The 22,455-nt window shown below is 37.7% G+C and overlaps 1 protein-coding gene across 1 annotated transcript in view; it reads left to right on the forward strand.

Annotated features, from left to right (window-relative positions):
• Nucleotides 1–13,880, forward strand: part of LOC133521322 (cyclin-dependent kinase 11B) — a 32,087-nt gene extending 18,207 nt beyond the window's left edge. Inside the window, exons 8-12 of the mRNA XM_061856222.1 lie at nt 7,090–7,234; nt 7,496–7,617; nt 8,171–8,395; nt 11,269–11,487; nt 12,827–13,880. Of these exons, the coding sequence (XP_061712206.1) occupies nt 7,090–7,234; nt 7,496–7,617; nt 8,171–8,395; nt 11,269–11,487; nt 12,827–13,036 (921 nt within the window). The 3' untranslated portion in view covers nt 13,037–13,880. The remainder of the gene's footprint in view (nt 1–7,089; nt 7,235–7,495; nt 7,618–8,170; nt 8,396–11,268; nt 11,488–12,826) is intronic.
• The last annotated feature ends 8,575 nt before the right edge of the window (nt 13,881–22,455 follow it).

Here is a 22,455-nt window from a genome sequence, read left to right on the forward strand (position 1 = left end):
TTATTTAAATATTTTTCTTATTATTCCCTTGCCCAGGCCCAGTAACATGCGACAGTGCTATCTCATTTACTCCGATACAAATAGACAGTGTGCGCGCTTTAGGTATTGACAGCCTCTTAATACAGACTACGTAGGAACCGCCGCCGAGCATTCACACTGCGCCGCGAACCCGTCGCGGGCCCTCTTAGGCGCGCGCACGCCCGCGCATGCACGCTCTCGCCATGTGTTGAGCTTAATTCCTTACCATATTCCAAAGCAACTATTGTAGAGAATGTTAATTAAGAATACATTGCCAATTATGTTGTAACATCAACCGTTTTTCTAATAAAAATTAAAAACTGCAAAGTGGGAAAAAGTGATTGACAAGTTGCTTTCCCGACAAGCTACATTCTCTGTTCCGGTTAGGACTGTACTGTGAGACGGACTAATATAAATAAGTTTTCATTGTTGATAAAGTTATGTATTTAGATTATGATTGTTTTTTATCACAATAAATAATTAAACAAGATTTCATGTTACACCTAAAAAGGCTACTAGTATGCAAAAAAATGTACTCTGTGTCTTTACAAGTATGTTGTAAACTTCAGTATATGTAGGTAAAAAAAATACTGACATTTATATACATAGACGTCAAGTTGCGCATTCAGGTAAAAAAAAACATAGTTAAGCCTATTATTTTCGCTTGCACCCCTGTGGACTGTTATTGGTCTTATCAGGATGACGAGACTTCACGCGTTCTTATGAATATATAGAATTACTTAAGAAGCCTTGTTATTTGAAATATGGGTACAGAGCCAAGTAAAGAAAATTTTCAATTTCTATGCCTAAAACGTATTGTGCTCACTGTAGTTTTTTGCCCGAGGCAACGGCTAAGTCAGACCAACTTTTTTATTTAAAACAAATACTAGTTGTCACACGCACAGGCATGCAGTCAAAATTAGAGCCCTTTCCCACTAAGGTCCAGTTCTGCGGGACGGTTTTTATTGAATCCCGCAAAAATTAGTTTTCATCCAGTTTTTTTTGCGGTACAGCAATGAAAATGAGCATACTGGGCACATCTAAGCGGTTTTTTGCCTGATACTGCAATCTGAATGCCCGTGTGAACATTCGTATATATAAACATGTAAACGAGTAAAGGATCCCCTTGCAGAAAACCGTACATGTAAAAATGGTATGTTGCCGTGGGAAAGGGTTCTTAGGAGCTCCATCTACAGACTAGTGTGATTCACGGCATTGTATACATATTATCAATGTTATATTTTTCTTGTCACGTTTACAATAAAAAATGTCAGTGTCAGCTTGTGGCATCAATAATGTGTGTGATGTTAGTATAAATTATTAAAATGTGTGGTTTCTTACATTTATGTACGAATCATGCAATAATTAGTATGCATCTATGCGTGTATTGGACATTGTATCGCCATTTAAAATAACTTTGTGTCGGAAATATTACTTTTATCATTTGTTACGTCTTTATACTAGATTAAGTTAACTATTCTCCCACTGGACTGTTTTTGTATAATGTAAGATAATTTACATTGTTATCTTAATTTGTATTTAAATATTTTAATCATCAGAGTTCTGAAAAAAAATCGCTTTTGTTTCCTTGTTTAATATTAAATATATTTTTTCGTGGGATATATACGTAACAAACATTTTACTCTCCAGATTCAACAAAATTGTGTTGTACCATTTACTAAATGGGCCATTCTACTTTTCGGGCTAGAAAACAGGGATGAGAATTTAATAATTTTAAATAGCTTTAAACGCTTCTTTTACCCTCATCGTATATGTTAGCTCCATTGTTTGTCATGAATTTATGAAATATATATGTATAAAGCAAAATGTAACATATTGTCGGTTCTTATAAGGTCACAATAAAAATGTTACAATTACCCTTATCGACAACCGACAATGTTGATTGCCCGCAAAATAACACGTGTTGCTTTCTTGTAATATTTTGTACTTACTGTGCCTTCTTGAGCTTACTGTGGAACTAAGTCAATCTGTGTAAGAATGTCCTATAATATTTATTTATTTGTACTTAAAAATTACCACTGCATCAAGCAGTCATCAAGTTACCCACACGAAATACCACTGCTGTTACCATATAATTGGGATTCTTCCCTATCCCAGTGTTGTACATTACATACTTTTGTAAAAATTATATGACAAGCTTGACAGCTGTCTATGGGTTGACAGCTTCTTCAGCTGAGTTGACCAACGGCCGTCGCTCGAGCTCGCCGCGACAGTATCTCGCACGCGACCCGGTTCTTTTGAAGAAGAGGGGCATGTATCTCTCGCGCGAGATAGTGTCGCGGCGCAATCTTGCTAACGCCGCAGTGTGTCTTATCTTATAATAAAAGATTAGACACACAGCTAGATACTATCTAGCCAAGTGACAGTCGTTTATACTTAGTCAGGTCATAAATTCGGTCACAAATATTTTGACTGATAAAATGTAATACAAAGCTTGTAATAAAAAAAGTTTCCCATGATTAAAAACCTTGTTTTATACTGATCAAAACGTAATATAATTAGTTTAAAATTTAGATCGCGACATTACTTGTTTACTTTGGGAATGTCGTTAGAAGTGAATACGCGGCTGATGGATTATGAAAAATTATAATTCACAAAAAATTTACATTAATAAAATAGGTAGGTACAATAATTGTTTATTTAGTTTTCTGTTCACCCTTCAAACGTAGGGTACTTAAGTACGCTTAGATTTGACTGTCTTAGAACAAGTACATTTGGTAAAACATGTATAGTCGCTATCTTGTCAGCCCAATTCACATATATTAAAATAAAGATAAATAATAAGGGATCGTTACCTATAACTTTTTATCAGTAAAAATCTTGGTGACAGAACTTATGACTAAGTAGAAACTGAAGTAATGTAGGTATGGAACGCTTCTGTCAACACGATACATTTAACTTTTCGATTGGCGTTTGTACATAAATCATTGATATCTTGACTGCGGCTCGAATTGTTTATTGTATGTGGTGCAATATTTAGTTTTACTTTTAGTTTAATCTCGAAATACGTTAAATGTGAAGACTGATGTTGTTGACCTCTGGTGTTGCAGGTGTCCATGGGCGGCGGTAATCGCTTACCATCAGCCGATCCGTCTGCTCGTTTGCCTCCTCTATCATAAAAAAAACCGATTATAATGGTCCGAAAAACAGAATGTCCCATTGAGCAGATGTTTACTTCAATATGTATATTAAATGTTATGTGTAAAGTTAAGTTATAAAATAATCTCTGTCACTTTTGTAGGACTGGTATCACCTGATTTTGATTTTCAGTTACAAATTCTCGAAGGCTATCATATGCTTCGAAAAATTATTTCAAACAGATTTTTTTTAACATTATTTGGTCGTCTTTTCGTTTCTTAATCGAGTCCGTTTTTAACGTCATGCTACTTAAGGTCCAAAATTATCATTATTCATATAAATGTTAGTCCTCATTTATATGAATAATGATAATTCAGCCTATACACCGTGTTTTTATTGAATTCCGTTAACTTCGGGGTATTGGTAAGTACGTTTAAGGAAACTAAATGGCATAGTTAATTTGCAAAAAAAAAAATTTTTTTTGTTATTTTTTTACCATTTTTATTTTTATAAAAAGTAACTAAATGTTGCATATAGCGTTGTTGTAACACGGGCATTACATTTAACTCAACCAAACAATTGAAAACTGTGACATATCAATGTCATTTCGAACGTCGATCGTCCGAGATAGTACTTACGTTTAGTAGTAAATGTATGAACTCGCACTAAACACTAATCAATAAGTAAACAGGCCCTAAGGCAAGTGTACACGCTCGTAAGGGCCTTATAAGATAAAAATTAATGATTGATTATCTCCGAAATGGAGGTAATTAGAATATCGGTGTCTTTGAGAAAGTTACTTAATTTAAGCTCAAGAGTGCACCCTCGAAATTAAAGCAAATAAAAAAAAAACACGGTGTATACGTGTCCCACTGCTGGGCACAGGCCTCCTCTCGTGCGCGAGATGGCTGGGGCTACAGTCCCCACGCTAGCGCAAAGCCCGGATTGGGGACTTCACATACACCTTTGAATTTCTTCGCAAATGTATGCAGGTTTCCTCACGATGTTTTTCTTCACCGAAATGCTAGTGGTAAATATCAAATGATATTTCGTACATAAGTTCCGAAAAACTCATTGGTACGAGCCAGGATTTGAACCCGTGACCTCCGAATTGAAAGTCGGACGTCATATCCACTCGGCCACCACCGCTTCTACTAAAATTTACTATGTAATATATCCATAATGCAATTGACGAACTATCGAATTATATAAGGATCTACTCTCGAGAATCCAAAATATGTTTGAGTATTAGGAATGTTATTTTCACAGGTCCATAATTTTTTTTTAAGAAGAATGAACTCCATGTCGCCGCATGCGACGGTAAACTCATTTTTCTGCTATTGCTATTTAAAGGGTATAGCCGGGTAAGCATGGCCAAACTGCCCTTAGCGAAAAAAATAATTTCCTTTTAATGGATTATTAAGCGATATATATGTAGTGCTTTCACCAAAAATTAAGCCTCAAATGCTTCAGGTGTAAAAAAAAAGCAAAACAAGGAATAAACATTTTTATTTTATTACAGCCAAAGTACTAATTCGATTTCTTTGTAATTTGGGTATGTTATATATACAATTAAGGTTTCTGAAAAAAAAAAAGATATTGAATTACAAATTTAAACAGTTATCAAATTTACATATTTAATGTAGACTTTAATAATTTTTAAAATATATTTAAAAAAAAATTAAAACTGAAAACTCGAATGTTAAACATTATTAAATTCTGCATGAAATATGTAAATTTGATAACAGTCGCAATCTCGCACGTATTTTTTTTAATTTTTTTGGAATTTTTCAACTCAATTGTTTACTATTTTTTTCAAGAGATAATTCATTTTTTTTTTTCAGGAAACCACCTTAATTGTATATACAACATACCCAAATTACAAAAAATCGAATTAGTACTTTGGCTGTAATAAAATAAAAGTGGTTTTTCTTTTTTTGCATTTTTTTAATACCTGAAGCATTCGAGGCTTAATTTTTGGTTCAAGCACTACATATATATAATAGGTTAATAATCCGGTAAAAGGAAATTATTTTTTTCGCTAAGGGAGTTTGACCAAGCTTACCCGGCTATACCCGTTGGCTGGTCTTGTGGCTGACTTTGGTGTAGGCTTAGCACAATATAGCGAAAAAAGTGCTAAGCCTACTGACATCTGCCACAGCCACAAAATAACAACGGCAGTATAAATAATAAAGATGTTTAGGTATATGTAGCTATTAAAGTACAATACTATCCAGTGAGCCCGATGGATATTTTCGAGTGAATTAAAACATTAGTGGAGTATACTTTACTATCCATATGAAAGCTTTCATTATGCTTTCATTGTTTAGTGCTTGTAAAGTCAAATTTCCGGGTATAAAGTTAAAAATATCAGTGCAATCTCAGTAAGGCCCTATACAACACTGATGAGGCATGCGGCGTTGTATGAGAATTAAAATCATTTTCATCACACTTGCTCGAAAAAAAATCTTATTTCATGCAGGTGTGCTGAAGGACAAAGGCCTATTTTGTTCCCGCGGGAGTCATGGATTGGAAAACAAAAGCTATAACTCCCTAGGGAGTTATTGCTTTTTCTTTAATTATGTCACTTATTCATACAAACCAAGTAGCATAAATGAGTTTTACTTTTAAAATACTGACGTTTAATGTTTTATTTTTTATGAAATTATGATTAAAATTATTTAATTTGATTAATTTAACAGCCGATTAAAATATTTTTACACAATTTTCAATCGTGGCTGAATGCCGAATAGGTCTATGCCTTCGATGCCTCACCTGCCAAGAAATTACAAAATAGCGGACGAATGTTTGATATGTCACCGTATTTAAGAATTATTTCGCTTAAAATTTAGTTTTTTCTTCGCAAGTGTGATGAAAAACATTGTGTGTAACTCCGGCGGTAAGAATATTGCAAACTCGGGTCTTTAATTCCCTCCAGCCTGCGGCTGTCGGGAATTACCACCCTCGTGTCCAGGATTTCACTTACCCCCCCTCGTTGCACAATGTATTATTGCATACTTGCTTGGTTTTTGATTTTGAGAACAAAAATACGGCTAATAAATGAACCTAGTAAAATGTTTGCTACGTAGTTATGTACGCAATAAAAGTTGTGGTTCTGAGGTCCTACCGTGAAAAACGTATGTTTTTCGAAGTAGAGCCTCTGAACTGTTGACTTTATTACGATAAGATAAAGATACGTTTTTTTATTTACTTAGGATAAGAGGCCAGACTGTCAAAGACCAGATTATTATCCCACATGCTGCTTGTAGGTAGTAGGAATGTAATGTAAACTATCAAATCGTCAGGCGTTAACTAAAACTCACTAATTGCATAAAAATAAATAAACGAATCAACCTTGTTTTGTTACTATCTTATTGTGGTTCTGAAATTGTGGTAGTAATTACAGAATTTTAGTTGTTACCTGACGAAATAATGTTTTTGAGGCTTGGCCACTATCCATTCTTAATAATACTGACATGATGGACAGTTATTCGAATATTTTAGACTCACACCATGTTTTTCTGAAATATTAGTATATAAGCTTTTCTATTGAATTCTGATAATTAAAATATTTTAATTCTCATTGTGATAGCAATTCTTGATGGATATAGTAGTGAAGACACTTCTGTCATGTTATCTACCTGCCACTATTATTATTATCCAACGCGGTATACTGTGATAATCCCATGGGTCATCACCACAGTAAAGCAGGTTCGTCAAGCAAAGCTGTTTTAGTGTAACTAAGGCAGTGACATGAGGGATGTACAATTAAATTACTGCATAAAGGTACGGTCCCTCGATCAATGTGTCATTGTCACTGCAATGGAGATCCTGAAGCGTATGTGGTGGAAAGTTCGTCTCTTGAGCGCCTGGGGGTAAATGTCTCTTAATGTGGGGTCTCGCCGTCATGGCGAACAGCAAAGTGCGCCCTATTTTAACTAACAAGCGACACGCTCCATTTGCTTGTTGCAGGGCCAACATCCGAATATAGTCACCGTGAGGGAGATCGTAGTGGGCTCCAATATGGACAAGATCTTCATCGTCATGGACTACGTGGAGCATGATCTGAAAAGTCTTATGGAAACAATGAGGGGAAAGAAGCAGGTGTTTTTACCTGGTAAGCCATCCTTTTACCCCCTCAAGGGCTTATTTTCATCGCTGGCGTAAGTAGTATCTGTCGCTTGTTCGCTCTTTTTGCAAAATTTTTCGGACTTTAAGTGATGGCTCACTGAGAGTTGCAAACGTTTGTTGATAAATGTGAGTTTACATTTACATTATATTTTTAATTGTCAACCATTACACGTGTCTGAACATGTCGTCATTGTCATCAATCATGCATGTAATGAAAACATTAACAAACCACGTTTTTCTCTTCCAGGGGAAGTAAAATGTCTGATGACTCAATTACTGAAAGCTGTTCACCACCTTCACGATAACTGGATATTGCACAGGGATCTCAAGACTAGCAATCTTCTTCTTTCACACAAGGGAATACTAAAGGTACGTTATACTGGTCTACTAGAGTTTATCTGCTAGACTATAATAAATAAATTCGTTGAGTGTCAAGACTCAAGTAAATCTAATTAAAAAAAAAAATTAGTACACAAACTGACTAAGTCCCACAGTAAGCTCAATAAGGCTTGTGTTGAGGGTATTTAGACAACGATATATATAATATATAAATATTTATAAATACTTAAATACATAGAAAACACCCATGACTCAGGAACAAATATCCATGCTCATCACACGAATAAATGCCCTTACCAGGATTTGAACCCGGGACCATCGGCTTCGTAGGCAGGGTCACTACCCACTAGGCCAAACTGGTCGTCGAATCTAATGATATCATTAAAGTTCCTACTAACGATAGCGTCAAACACATAATCCGTATAATTGGCTGACGAATAGTCATATTTTCTTGCGCAAACAACTGGCGCAATCTTTAACATTTCTTTTTGAATCATATTAAAGTAACATATGCCTGCAGATTTTTTGGGTAACTAGGTCATTGTTACCGAATTAAAACTTAACGCCATATTATTATATACAGGTGGGTGACTTCGGTCTAGCCCGCGAGTACGGCTCGCCGCTGCGCCAGTACACGCCCATAGTCGTGACGCTGTGGTACCGCGCGCCCGAGCTGCTGCTGTGCGGCAAGGAGTACTCCACGCCTATCGACATGTGGAGTGTGGGCTGCATCTTCGCTGAGTTTATTACCATGAATCCGCTGTTTCCTGGAAAGTCCGAAGTGGACCAGTTGAATCGAATTTTTAAGGTTAGCTTTTCTATATCTCATGCGGACGCCGACGTCGACACAATAGTTATTTCAAAAGCGTCTGCGGCTCTGACTACTTAGATTTGGTTCTTTGTTTTTCATCACACTGGCTCGAATAAGATCTTGTTTCATGCAGGTGTACTGAAGGACAAAGGCATGTATTGTTCCCGCGGGAGTTATGGATCGTGGAAAAAATCTAGTAACTCCCGGGAGTTAAAGCTTTTTTTTAAATTGTGTCTTTAATTCATACGAACCAAGTAGGTATAAATGAGTTTTACCACAGAATAAACAATAGTACTACCGTACAGATATGACACTTCCTACAAAATCGAAGTTTGACAGCAATTCAGGGACGAATCATGTTGTCCCTTTCTAATGTATGCAATTTCTGTGTTTGTGCTCGCAAAGGGACGTCAAGTTGTGCCATAATTATTGCTCGGAGTCAGGGCCCGTACATTTCATGCCGTTGACAGAAAAATGACGTCACGCTACATAGAGTATGATTCCAATTAGTATATTCGTAGCAGCTCTTCTCAAACAGGCGCTTGCGGTGGCTGGGGCATGTGCATCGGATGGAACCCTCTAGAATACCTCGATGTGTCTTGCTTGGTGCAGTTGCGTATGCTAAATGGAACGTTGGAAGACCGATGCTGCGCTTTAGACTGAGTTAAGCGAGGCATGTCAGCATTTGAAATCGACCACCATACCTGGGAAACCTTAGCTGAAGACCGTGATGGATGGCGCAAACGTGTTGTGGAGGGGAGAAGACTATGCGACCAAGCCTGGCCAATACATTAGATAGCAGAAGGTGTCGCAGAAAGCAAACCGGGACTGGAACCTCAGGTGGCATGAGCTTTCTCTGCCAAAAATGTGGGAGGTCGTGCCGCTCACACATCGGCCTCCACAGTCACCAAAACTGTTGTCTAAACAGCAATGCTTAAATCGTCTGCATAGACGCCAAGGCCTGTGATGATGAATAATTCATCATTTGTCAACCTCTTTAGTTAACTGATACATATACTTGACAATCAGAACAGAAACGTCTAACTGGCTTTCATCTTATCGTCACTCAACTAATTAATAGATTATTGATTTATTAAATAATACATATTTTTGATTTTTAACAGCATATTTCACCTAACAAGTATTTATTTTTCTACGCGTCAATAAGTAAGTTATCTAAATTTGTAGTGTTGTAAAAAAACTTCATGTGTGTCAAATTACGTCATATTTTCGTCAACAGCATGAAAAGTACGGGCCCTGCTCGGAGCAATTCTGATCCGAGAGCGTCAGAAAGGTCGAGTGGCACGCCACTGGTTTGACTAATACATTGACCTTTATTATTTAATTAATGCCGGATAGGTCTGTGCCTTCGATGCCTAACCTGTTCAAGAATGACAATATGGCGGACGAATGTTTGAAATGTCACCGTATTTTAGAATTATTTCGCTTAAAATTTAGTTTTTTCTTCGCAAGTGTGATAAAAAACATTGTGTGTAACTCCGGTGGTAAGAATATTGCAAACTCGAGTCTAATCATCTAAAGCAGGGGTCTTCAAGTTATTAGTTGCTGTTAGGAACAGTTCCACTCTCATTGAATGCTGAACCCCTGGAGTCTGTTGGCAACCTCCCGCGGGCAGTAACGTGGGCTGTCGTATAGGGTGTCCGCGGGCCGGATTGTAACCTCGCGGGCCGGGGTTTGGAAACCCCTGATCTAAAGCCTCGTTTGCAAAATATCACTTACCCCTCGCGTTGCACAATGTACTATTTTTCATTTGTTCCATCCAACCCAATAAAGCCAATAAGCAACCGACCAAACAGTAAGAACTAAAAGTAAAGTGTTTTTGTAATAAGATATCTTATTTATATCATTTATTTAATCTGTATTTATAATTTTATTTGTAAAGCATACACAGTAAGACGCAATAAAAAAATAATAAAGATTCCACATTACCCGTAAAATAAAGTACCGACTTATAAAATATAGTTCTTTTATAATACACGACACCTACGACAGTGTGGGTCAGCGGGCTCTATATTCCATCCTCATTAATTTTGGCATCCCTAAAAAACTAGTTTCATTGATCGCCACGGCAACCAAGGAGAGCAGGATGAGAGTTAGAGTTGGGGGAGAACTGACGGACGAATTCGCGGTAATAACCGGCCTAAAGCAGGGTGATGCCCTGTCGCCTGTACTCTTCAACCTGGCTCTAGAGCATGTCGTCCCCAACGTGATAACCCTTGACATAGGAGTAGAGCTGGGTGGGAGGCACAAGGTGATTGGGTACGCGGATGACCTTGCTTTGTTAGGGGAACGCCGTGAAGAGGTGGTTGAGGCGGTAAAGGTCCTCGAGTAGGAAGCAACCAAGATAGGTCTCAGGATCAATCAAGCAAAAACCGAATACCTTCACATGAAACGGTACAAAAACACGCGAGTTCGCCGTGACAGCCTTCATGTGGAGGGTACCGTCTATCAGGGTGTTGAGAAGTTCCGCTACCTCGGATGTACAGTCACCGATACAAACACCCGGGAGGAGGAGGTTGCACTCCGCATTCAAAACGCACTACGATGTAGTGCAGCCCTCCATAAAGTATTGGTGTCCAGGCTTCTCAGTAAGAGTACAAAATTATTAAAATTAAGCTGGTGTGATGTCGTGGAGGCGGACCTGCGTCGGCTGAATGCCAATTCATGGCAGGAAACCGTGCTGGATCGGGACAGGTGGCGTTCTCTCGTTTCGGAGGCCAAGATTCTTTTTGGATCGCTGAGCCAAAGCAGTTAGTTAGTTAGTCTTTTATAATTAATAATACCTAATTCTTAGTATAAAATAAAAAATATCGATGTCTGATACTAAGTCGACATTAAATAACCACCAGGACCTGGGCACCCCGTCGGAGCTGGTGTGGCCGGGCTACAGCGAGCTGCCGGCGGTGCAGAAGATGACGTTCGCGGAGCACCCGGCCGGCGGCCTGCGCCAGCGCGTGGGCGCCGACCTGCTCTCCGAGACCGGCCTGTCGCTGCTGCAGGCGCTGCTCACCTACAACCCCGCCAGGAGGATCACCGCCGATGCCGCGTTGGAGCATAAATACTTTCAGGTGAGTTGACACCATCTCTATTGTTATAACATTTGTGTGATAAATATAATACAAAAACTATCATTCGTCGGTTTTTAAAAAGAGTAAGCAGAATTTTTGGACGTGTATATTTTTAATTCGATGATTCTGAATTAGTGAAAGAATAAAATTACTTATTGTAAACAATCGGTTCGGTTTATTTTTAGAAGTGAAAGTAATCTAATATTCACGTAACGGTTATTACTTATTAGATATCGTCGTTGTTGTCAAATCAATCTCATTTCGTGTGTAGCTTGTGGTAGGTAGCGTGAAGTTACCGTGACGTTATTTGTCACCACTCCCGTAACTCCAAAGTTGCCTATTGGACCGACTGAGCCAGAGGCTGAGTTATAAACTGGTAATGCTACTACAAGCCTTCCTCTTTGATCCTCATTTTATAGATGGCTATATCTTTTTTGATTGCTTAAAATATTTTTTCCGTTGATGACGAATAAACACATTCCTTACTCATATTAAAATAGAGTGTAAAAGAGGAGTAAATTTAGATATTCCGACTTTAAGTAATAAATAGCTTTGAAAATATTGTGTTATAAATCGGCCGAATTGTTTAGTATGAAAGTTGATTTAATTTATATTTTTACACACTTTTATTTAGCTTCACCGCGTATCTTCTTTGTATAAATCTACATATGTATAATATATGTGCTTCAAATCTTGTAACTTAAATTTGAACCACTTCCTGGTATACTTCCGTATTTCCAATGACAATGCAATAGTATGCTAACATGGAGCTGATCTGTTGATGCAGTCAGAAGGTAGCCAAAGGAACGCTTCGATGGGATAACGTAAACACATTGAATTTAGGCTCATTTGAAAGGTTTCCAGAAGTACTTGATAGACATACAAAAAAGAGAAAGTGCAGTCGGCAAAAATATTTTTGACGGTTACTTGTTACAAGCTTTAATTTGACTTGCCCTGTTAGAATGTATGTGTGGGTCAAATCTTGGAAGTTAAATTTGACCCACTTCCCGGTTTCCGATTGAGCTGATATTATGCATACATATGTAAGTCAGGTGACAATGCAATATTGTGGTACCATCGAGCCAATCTGATGATGTAGAGAGGAAGTCGCCATGAGAACTCTGTGATAAAACAACGCAACCTAATGGTGCTTGGGGTTTTTAGAATCGTCTCGATGTGTATTAGTTGCCTGTAGAAAGAAAGGTACAGTCAGCGATAAAAGCTTGTACCAAAAATAAATTTTTGCCAAAATCTTATTTCTATATCGAACGCAAATAGTGCCTAGTTAAAGATAATGATGATGTTTGAGATCGAGTGTAATAAGTAAGTAACATTGCAGGAGCAACCGGTGGCCATCGACCCGGCGATGTTCCCGACGTGGCCCGCCAAGTCGGAGGGCAAGAGCCGCAGCACGCACAGCCCGCGGCCGCCGGCGGGCGGCGCGGCCTACGCGCAGTACGCGCGCGCCGACTCCGACGAGGCGCTCGGCTTCCGCGTGCAGCCCGCGCGCTCGCTCAACGTCGCGCCCGGCTTCTCGCTCAAGTTCTAGCGGCCCGCGCGCACCTAAACTCGGTGACGTTCGTTGCTGTTGCTGTCGGCCGCCGTGTGGTCATCCGCTCTACTACAGAAACTGCCGTTCTATGTGATACGTTTTACAAGCCCGGAGTTGACATTCGTGGCCACTGTTGGGATTCAAATTTTAAATTGTACTCTGATGTTTTGAAATATATCCCGAACCAATGCATGATAAACTGTCTGGTGACGCATTTACTAAACGAATCGTTTGTTGTATTATTTGTTGATGTTTAGCACAAAGATGCTTATTTTTGCTTACCTCGCTAGTGATAAGGTCTTCATCTTTTGTATGATATTTGTTATCAGATTTCCCGGTAGTATTATTTGTCCCGCACGAGATTAGATGTTGTGTCCGGGTAAAATAGTCGAGAGAAATGTTAATAAATGCTTTATTTAACATTAGCATGTTTAGCATTTTGTGCAAACATGGGTAAAACAAATAACCACATGTACTTATAAAATGTGTATGTATAATACGTAGTGGTATCTTTAACGATATAAATTAGTCAAACACTTGGTGTCATAGCAGATGTATATACATAGATCGATATTTTTGCATTACAGTTAAATTTTGATGTAAATGTGGCCAGTTTAAATTCTGTGAGATGGCTTATCAATGTAGTAGAGAAACCAATCATTCTTTACACTGAATAAATTCACTTTTTAGTTGAAATATAATATTGTGTAAATAGGGTTAATACTTTTTGCTATTATATCTGTTAATGGTATACCTTAACATTATGGTAACAATAGAATAGTTTTAGTCTAATTAGACTTATAAATAAAATATGGTACAATATAAAGTGTTTTGACAACAATGTTTTATTATTTACATCCAAATTTTCTCACATAATCGTTAAAACGCCAGTGAAATAGGATACTACTCATTAAATAGTTTATAGAACTGACGTTTTCATCACGTACCTTTAACATTCATTTTATAATAGTGCATTACGATACAAGTGCGAAAAATAGGAATTACCTATTCGCACATGTATCGTACAACGTTTTACAGTACATATGGCCCTTTAAATGTTCGACACAGTAACGTAATATGCTAATTTTCGCACTAGTGCTAAAGTAGCACCATATGTACTGTAAATATTTTTTTCAGTCGTATTAAACACGAAAAGTCCCTAACATTAAATAAAATATTCGAATTAAATGATAATCACGGTTCTTTGTATTTAAAATAAAAGCCAAGGCAGTGCGAGGTATTTAGCGTCCAGCATCGTTCAGGCCCTTCGGGAGAGCTAGGAGCGAGTTGATCATGTCCGCGTTTCGTTTCCACGTCCGGTATTTGGTGTCGATGAGGGCGTTGGTCTCTATGATGAATCTTCCGCCGATGTCTCCTCTGTATGCGTCGATCATGGAATGGATATGACGGATGTACTGCAAATAATATTTTTATATATGAATCCCTATGAAGTTTATCTACCCAAAAATTCTGCCTCAAAGTTCCCTCCCTAACACCCTCCCGGATAATTCTAGGCAACGGATTCAGATTGCAAAACCAAGTACCATATACCAAATGCCGATGGATCTACCAAGGGAAATTTTCGGAAATAGCTAATTTTACCACATAGAATTCGGATAATGTCATGGACTAGTATTATAAATATACTATAAAACGCCCCGCTTTGTTGCTTGCTATTAGGACGAGATTGGCTTGTACCTTTATACGAATGACCTGTCAAGGTTGTAACTTCCTCAACCTACACTCTAACCTTAAGCCAAACGAACCCAACCTACCCCTCTAAATAAACCCCAGACCTAATAAAATACTCTACTTATTCGTAAACAACCCCACTTTTAAAATTAGCCCTAAAATCTTACCCCAACAATAATTTGGCCAAGTGATCGTCTAGTTCAGTGGTGGTCAAACTTTTTTCACGGAGGGCCAGAAAATTTGAAAAAAATCCAAGGAGGGCCAGAACTGCAGAATAAATGTATTTTGATTTGAAACCGTTATGTCGCGAGCCATATACTAATTATTTCGAAGGACCGGCGGCGGGCCGGATGGAACCCTTGCGCGGGCCGTACTTTGCCCACCACTGGTCTAGTTAAAGGTTAGAACCCCTCGAAGTGAACCGCGCAACCCTAATTCTTTAATGAGAAACAACTAAATCTTGGACTCGTGATTGTACCTAATTATTTATTACCTAGATGTTAAGGATCAGATATTTACTGTACTAAATAACTTATTAAGGTAATAGGAAATAATTTAAAGGATATTGTTAAGATTCCACCTCCAGCAAAACATCGTACAACTAAGTTATTGTAAGCCATTTTTTAGGGTTCCGTAGTCAACTAGGAACCCTTATAGTTTCGCCATGTCCGTCTGTCTGTCCCAGGCTTTGCTCCGTGGTCGTTAGTGCTAGAAAGCTGAAATTCGGCATGGATATATAAATCAATAAAGCCGACAAAGTCGTACAATAAAATCTAAAAATTTAATTTTTTTTAGGGTACCTCCCCTACACGTAAAGTGGGGGTGAATTTTTTTTTCTGCTTCAACCCTACAGTATGGGGTATCGTTGCAAAGGTCTTTCAAAACTAATATGGGTCTTCAAAAAAACATTTTTTGATTAAGTGAATATATTCGGAGATAATCGCTCCGAAAGAAAAAGTATCCCCCCCCCCCCTCTAACTTTTGAACCATAGGTCCAAAAAATATGAAAAAAATCGTGGTAGTAGAGCTTAAGAAAGACATTAAATGAAAACTATAGCGGACATGATCAGTTTAGCTGTTTTTAAGTTATCGCAAAGTTTCCCCTTCATAGTAAAAAGACTTATTTAATTAGGTACTGATTATGCAAATTTGCCTATTTGTTTAACTCGCGTGAAAGGTACCGTTTCATCCCTTGGTTAACAATTTACTATACTTTAAGCTCCAGTTTAGCTTATTGTGACGGAAGAGTAACTACGGAACCCTACACTGAGCGTGGCCCGACATGCTCTTGGCCGGTTTTTATATTAAATATCTTATACCTTTAAACGAGCAATTCTTGTATAATATATTTCTGTGATCTCGGAAACGGCTCTTACGATTTCGCTGAAATTTGGTATATGGGGGTTTTTGGGGGTATACAATCGATTTAGATTAGTCTTATGTTTGGGAAAACGCAAGTTTTCGAGTTTTCATACGTTTTTCTTTCGACGCAGAATATAGTCGCTAATTTCGTGTTAGCGGCCACTGTCCGTCTGGTCCAGCGGGTTAAGACGCGGATGGCTAGAAACGAGTGTTACGGGTTCGAATCTCGCCCGGTGGCTAACTTATGTTTTTTTTATATGTTCAAGTTTATATATAATTTTTAAATTTTTATTGTTTTAGACAAGTTTAATTTAGTAAAAAAATGTACCGTAAAACCACCCAACTATAGTCCAAAGCTCCCAACTATGGTAGTATGGTCCACAAATAAACTCATTCTTTCTCGTTCAGGTGTGTATTTTACTATATTTTTGTAGTTCTAAGGCAAAGTATGTTTATAAATGGAAGGTAAAACTAGGAGTAAACCACAAGGAACATTGGTATAGATACTTAATTTCCTTTTGAACTTATGGACCATAGTTGCAGTATTGGACTATAGTTGGGTGGTTTTACGGTAGTTATGATTATCACCTATACACCACCATATTACAATAAATAGTTATAACCGAGCAAGGCTCGGTCGCCCAGGTACTGATACCTTATGAGTAGAAAGAAAATAATTATATATTAAACTACAAGGTAAGAGCAATGTCGCGGATAAGGGTATAGGCTCCGCCCACACGCCCTAGCACGTCTATAGGTAATCAGCACACTAGCACACACCTCCGCACCAGTCACATGGGATACCCTGCCATGACTAAAACTTTATTTGTGTTTGTTATCAATCACGACAGAAGCTCTCCCCATAACCAGCACCAGCATGAGCCAGAGTACCGAAATATATAAATGGATATAATACGACCTAGCCTCAATTACTGTAGACTTCAGCGAGCAGGGATCACTCCCAATGGCACGCACGTGATGCCCTCGCGTTCATCTAACAGCTGGACCTTGAGACTAAGGAGAGTATGTTCGGCTCCTATGTTGGTAAAGAAGAGACGCCAAGGCAACTCAACTTGGAGCAAAAGATTTCTAAACGGCTTCAGTTTGGCACCGTTAGGGAGAAGTCGCTTAGACGTACAAACTGTTAGTCGAAACAGCGCTCTGGCTTTATAAAATAACAAACTGACCCCATAGAAAGGTAGTAAAATAACAAAGTTAAATTTATTAACAAAAATCATTAAAAATCAAATAAACATAAAAATGAAGTTCCCTTAGACACCATCTAAGCTTGACATTACGAAAATTTCTTCCCGTAAAATTAAACTAGAGACACGATTCCAAGTCCCGAATATGCAACGGTATTGTCCCTGCATAGCGCAACGGCACTTAGAAAGACACAGTGTAGCAAACTTCACAATAATAGTAACACAAATAGGGAAGTAAAGTATCTCCACCATAGCATTACAAAAACAGACACAGACACATTTTACAAGTTTAAATTTACCAGGATAATTCCCAGCAAACACAAACAAATAGAAAGAATAGTAGAGAAACTTCACTTACCCAAAGCCAGAGATACTGCTAGTCCGATGGTCGAAGAATGAATGCCTCCCCACCGTACTTTCCGGGCCTTTTATACTCTTTAGTAGCGACATATTGGCGACATAATAGCGACATAACGGCGACACATTGGCGACTAGCGACATAACGGCGACTAGCGGCATAATAGCGACATATTGGCCACACAATAGCGACATAACGGCGACATAATAGCGACATAACGGCGACTAGCGACATATTGGCGACATAACGGCGATATATTAGCGACATAACGGCGACATATTGGTGACTAGCGACATGACGGCGATTAGCGACATAATGGCGACATAACAGCGACAGGCGACGATTAATGACGTCATTTTAGCTTAGATGTAAAAGGACATCAAAATCAGAGAAGAGGTTGTTCGCCTCGCGGCACCTGACTGCGTTTGATTCAAGGAAGAAGGTCCTAAGTTCCGTCCTGTTTACCAATGCGTACGCTCTATACAATAGCGTTCACGCTAGCGCCGATTATCATCTGTGTCTCTTTCGCTCACGCGGTTCATAGAAAGACGGTGATAATTTCAATGACATTTACGCACATTATGTTGGTCACGCATACAATGTATTTTACGCACCCAACGACAGCATTTGCTTAGTAGTCAGTTTAAGTAGACCAAAACAATGATAAAAAGGGAACGTTCCAAAACCTGTCAAGCATGAATATGCTAACATTATTATTTAATTTCAGGTATTATAGTTTTGTGTTCTGAAAATAACGTCTGTATTGTAATATTTCACGTTTATTATTAAGTTAGTAAGTATTTGTTCTTTATTACACCAAAAATTATGCATTTATCCTAGGTTAACTTCAATTCATTATTACCATTCTACGCAGCATTTTAAAACAAATAAAAATGAAAATTTACTGAGTGTTATGTATTTAATCGAAATCACAAGTGGTAAAATACGGAAACGTGTCCTTTAAGTTGTAATTGTTAGAATACGGAGTGAAATCATGAATGAGGATGCAAACGAATAGGACTATAGTTTTCCATTATTTTCTATGTGTTTTAATATAAAACCAAGGCTAATATTACGAAATAGGCATATGGCTAGTCACAAGGTGTCCTTATGACAAGCGACAAAGTGGGACGTTTTGCTGGCCGTGGTCACAAATATACAATTTAAATAAGTGTTTACGGAACTTGTTTTGAACGTTCGTTTGCTCGAGCTTTTTATTACGAAATTTCCAGAAACTCCCGAGTCCTTTTCAAACTTGTTGGCAAGTTTCTGCAATTAGCATTTCTGTTGTAACAACCAATATTTTTGTAATTCTGAGGTTGGTTCCATTTCTAAAGTAAAAGTACCTAGCTCACGGTTGAAAAAATACCTACTCGTGTATACCTATACCTAGGCGTAAATATAGGTACCTACCTATATTTATTGCTACCTATATAGGTACCTACCTATATTTATTGATGCTAAAAGATGCGATGAATGTTCATTGGATCTGATCATAATTGTTATTTCGGTAACGTTAAAATATGTTAAGTAGGGCCACTAAATATTAAGATACCGTAAACTTTACTACTTTGAATCTCGGGGAAACATTGATGATGATTGTTTATTTATTTATTTTTGTTTCTTAATATACTTATTAATGTCTTTGATATAAATAATGTATATGTAAAACTCTCAAGTAAACGTTTTGGTGATGCAATGTAAGTTTATGTTGAAATAAATAAATGAAATGATAATTTTTTGAAAATTAGGGAGCTGATTTTTTAACACAAGCTTAAGAATTTTATGATATGTTATATACTTAATACAAAGAGTAAAGTAGTCAGCTATAATACACGTTAACAAATAAGTACATGATGAAAGCGTTCTGAAACCAAATCCTTTTTAAATTCGAAGTTCAATGATTCCCCGCGATTGAAAGTTACAATTTCCTGCTAAGTAAGGTCAAACCGCCAGGTACAGTGGCTCACTCAACCAAAGATCAATACGAGAGAGGTGATATTTGGGCGACTAAGCCACTGTTTCGGCCTTGACCCTACATGAACTTTGCAGATTTAGAATGATTCAAATTAATGGTGCCATACTTCCTCGTCTGTAATATACGGTTCCACCGACAACGGTCGGTGGTTCTGCCGGAAGTTGTGTTCAGCCACACCAAAGACCAGGACCAGTGTCACTAGCAGCGTTGAGAGGTGCCACCTCACGGCTGCCATGCTGTCACAAAACAAGGAAACATTGTATAAAAGGCGATTGGTCATTTCATTTTTAGGGTTCCGTACCAAAAAGGTACAAAAGGAACCCTTATGGGGTGACTCTGTCCGTCTGTCTGTCTGTCACAACGCTAAATAACTCGATTTGAAATTTGGAGTAATTATGAACAACGCTAAACTAGATACATTGAAAGTATTATTTTTGTATTTTATTTTTATTAACTATGGAAAACACCCAATATGAAGAGGGGGCAAAAATTCAAAGTCTAGTGACTGACTAGGTTAAGTGGGGTATCATTTAAAAGAGTTCAAATTGTACATTATAAACTTTTTTCTTTTTTTCGTAGTGAAAAAAAAAAGATTTATGGAGGAAAATGTGAAACCCCTCCCCCCCTTTATCTCCGAAGGTTACCGAAGAAAAATTATGAAATTTTTACATAATATTAACATTACTATAAATTTTACAGGAAAAATATAATCGGACCTCTATCTTGGTAACTTTTTTTTTATTAACAAAAAACATCTCCGAATTCAGTTTGCAATTTGGTTAAAACTTCACGTGTTTATTACACTTGAAATTTCTATGAAATTATATTAAATTGCATTACATACGCGCAAGTTAGACATTTTACCGATAGATGGCGCTGTACACCATTTTTTTTTTATATTAAGGACATTCTTACACAAATTGACTAACAAGGAAAGGTACCCAACTGTCCGGTTCCGATTTGATTTATATTTATATATGTTATAGAGTAGACTAAAATAACAGACACGTATTTTTTTTTAGCTGCTCAAACTCAACCTTTTGTCCTCCACAGTACTAAAAAATTACTAAATCTTCTAACTCCTATAGAAAGTGATGCTCAAGCAACATGCTAGTTAATGGCTGGTTTGAGTACTTATATGTTTGAGAGCAGGAAAAAAAAATTAGCACGTGTTTTGTTACATCGGCTGACACTTATTTTTTCCTAAAAAAAATTACATTCGAAGTTTTATAATACCTTATCGCTAAAGATACACAATAATGTCAATTTAGATTTCAATATTACATTACACAATAAATTCAAATTAAATTTCAATCCATTACATTATATAACTATAACACAACAAATTGGCTAAGTCCCACAGTAAGCTCAATAAGGCTTGTATTGAGGGTACTTAGACAACGATATATATAATATAAAAATATTTATAAATACTTAAATACATAGAAAACGCCCATGACTCAGGAACAAATATCCATGCTGATCACACGAATAAATGCCCTTGTACGAGGATTTGAACCTGGGACCATCAGCTTCGTAGGCAGGGTCACTACTACCCACTAGGCAAAACCGGTCTTCAAATATCCGTGCTCATCACACAAATAAATGCCCTTACCAGGATTTGAACATTTTGAACCCTGGACCATCGGCTTCATAGGCATGGTCACTACCCACTAGGCCAGACCGGTCGTCATTATACGACAAATATAATGTCATGATTTCTTAATAATAATACTAAATAGTGTAAGCAAATATGAATTTTACGTTGGCAACATTCCGAAAATACCTAAATTAATGTGAGAGTAATCGGTAATGTTTCATGACTTACCTGGCAACACGTTAGTTAAGAAGTGGTAGGGGTAAGCGAAAGCTAAGGAGAGTGTTGTACAGACTCGTTCACTTTGATTGTGGAAGTCAAAGAGACGACATATTGATGGTAACGGGTTGAGCAAAGTTAAAGAGGCACTTCCATTTTATAATTAGAGCAATGGGATATATTTATAATATTTCAGAAGTGGGATGAGCACATATTTGTTCCTGAGACATGGATGTTTTCTATGTATTTAAGTATTTGTATATTGCATATATCGTTGTCTGAGTACCCACAACACAAGACTTCTTGAACTTACCGTGAGAATTAGTAAATTTTTGTAAGAATGTCCCTATAATATTTTTTATTATTATTTATTTATTTATTTGTGTATTATACAATGTATAGGTACTTCTGGTCCAAAGTTCGCCTTTATAGTTACACGAGATAATTCAAAGCTTGAACGGAACCTTCGGTGTGCGAGTAAAACGAACTCGCACTTGACCGGTTTTAATCGTGGCTCTCCAGTTAAGGAAAACATTGCGAGAAAAGCAAAATAATCTCAACAAGACCTAGTATCTCGTCTTGGATGGAAGGCCAAATTATATGGCAGTCACTTTCGAAAAAACTAGTACTCCGACTACGCTAAGTTTGCAAGCTAACGGCTGAAAATGCATAGGAGCGACAAACATGACATAACCCTTGGCATGAAACTTAGCGGGGTCCAACTCGACGATAATTCTTGGGACTATAGGTATTTAAAACCTTTTCCTTTTTTAAGTAGGTTAAAAAGAACATAGTCAATGTCAAACGTAGCTATAACAGACTTGAGAAACTTATTTTCATCCTCATTTTAAACCTACTCATAGTGTTGTAAGTAAGGTTGCCAGAGCTCAACGAAGGTGCGGAGTGTCAGGGTCGGCAACGTGCATGTAACTCCCCTGGAGTTGCAGGCGTACATAGGCTACGGAGACTGTTTACCATCAGGCGGGCCGTATGCTTGTTTGCCAC

Source organism: Cydia pomonella, chromosome 9 (genome assembly GCF_033807575.1).
Source record: "Cydia pomonella isolate Wapato2018A chromosome 9, ilCydPomo1, whole genome shotgun sequence".
In the NCBI taxonomy this organism is placed as follows: Eukaryota; Metazoa; Arthropoda; class Insecta; order Lepidoptera; family Tortricidae; genus Cydia; species Cydia pomonella.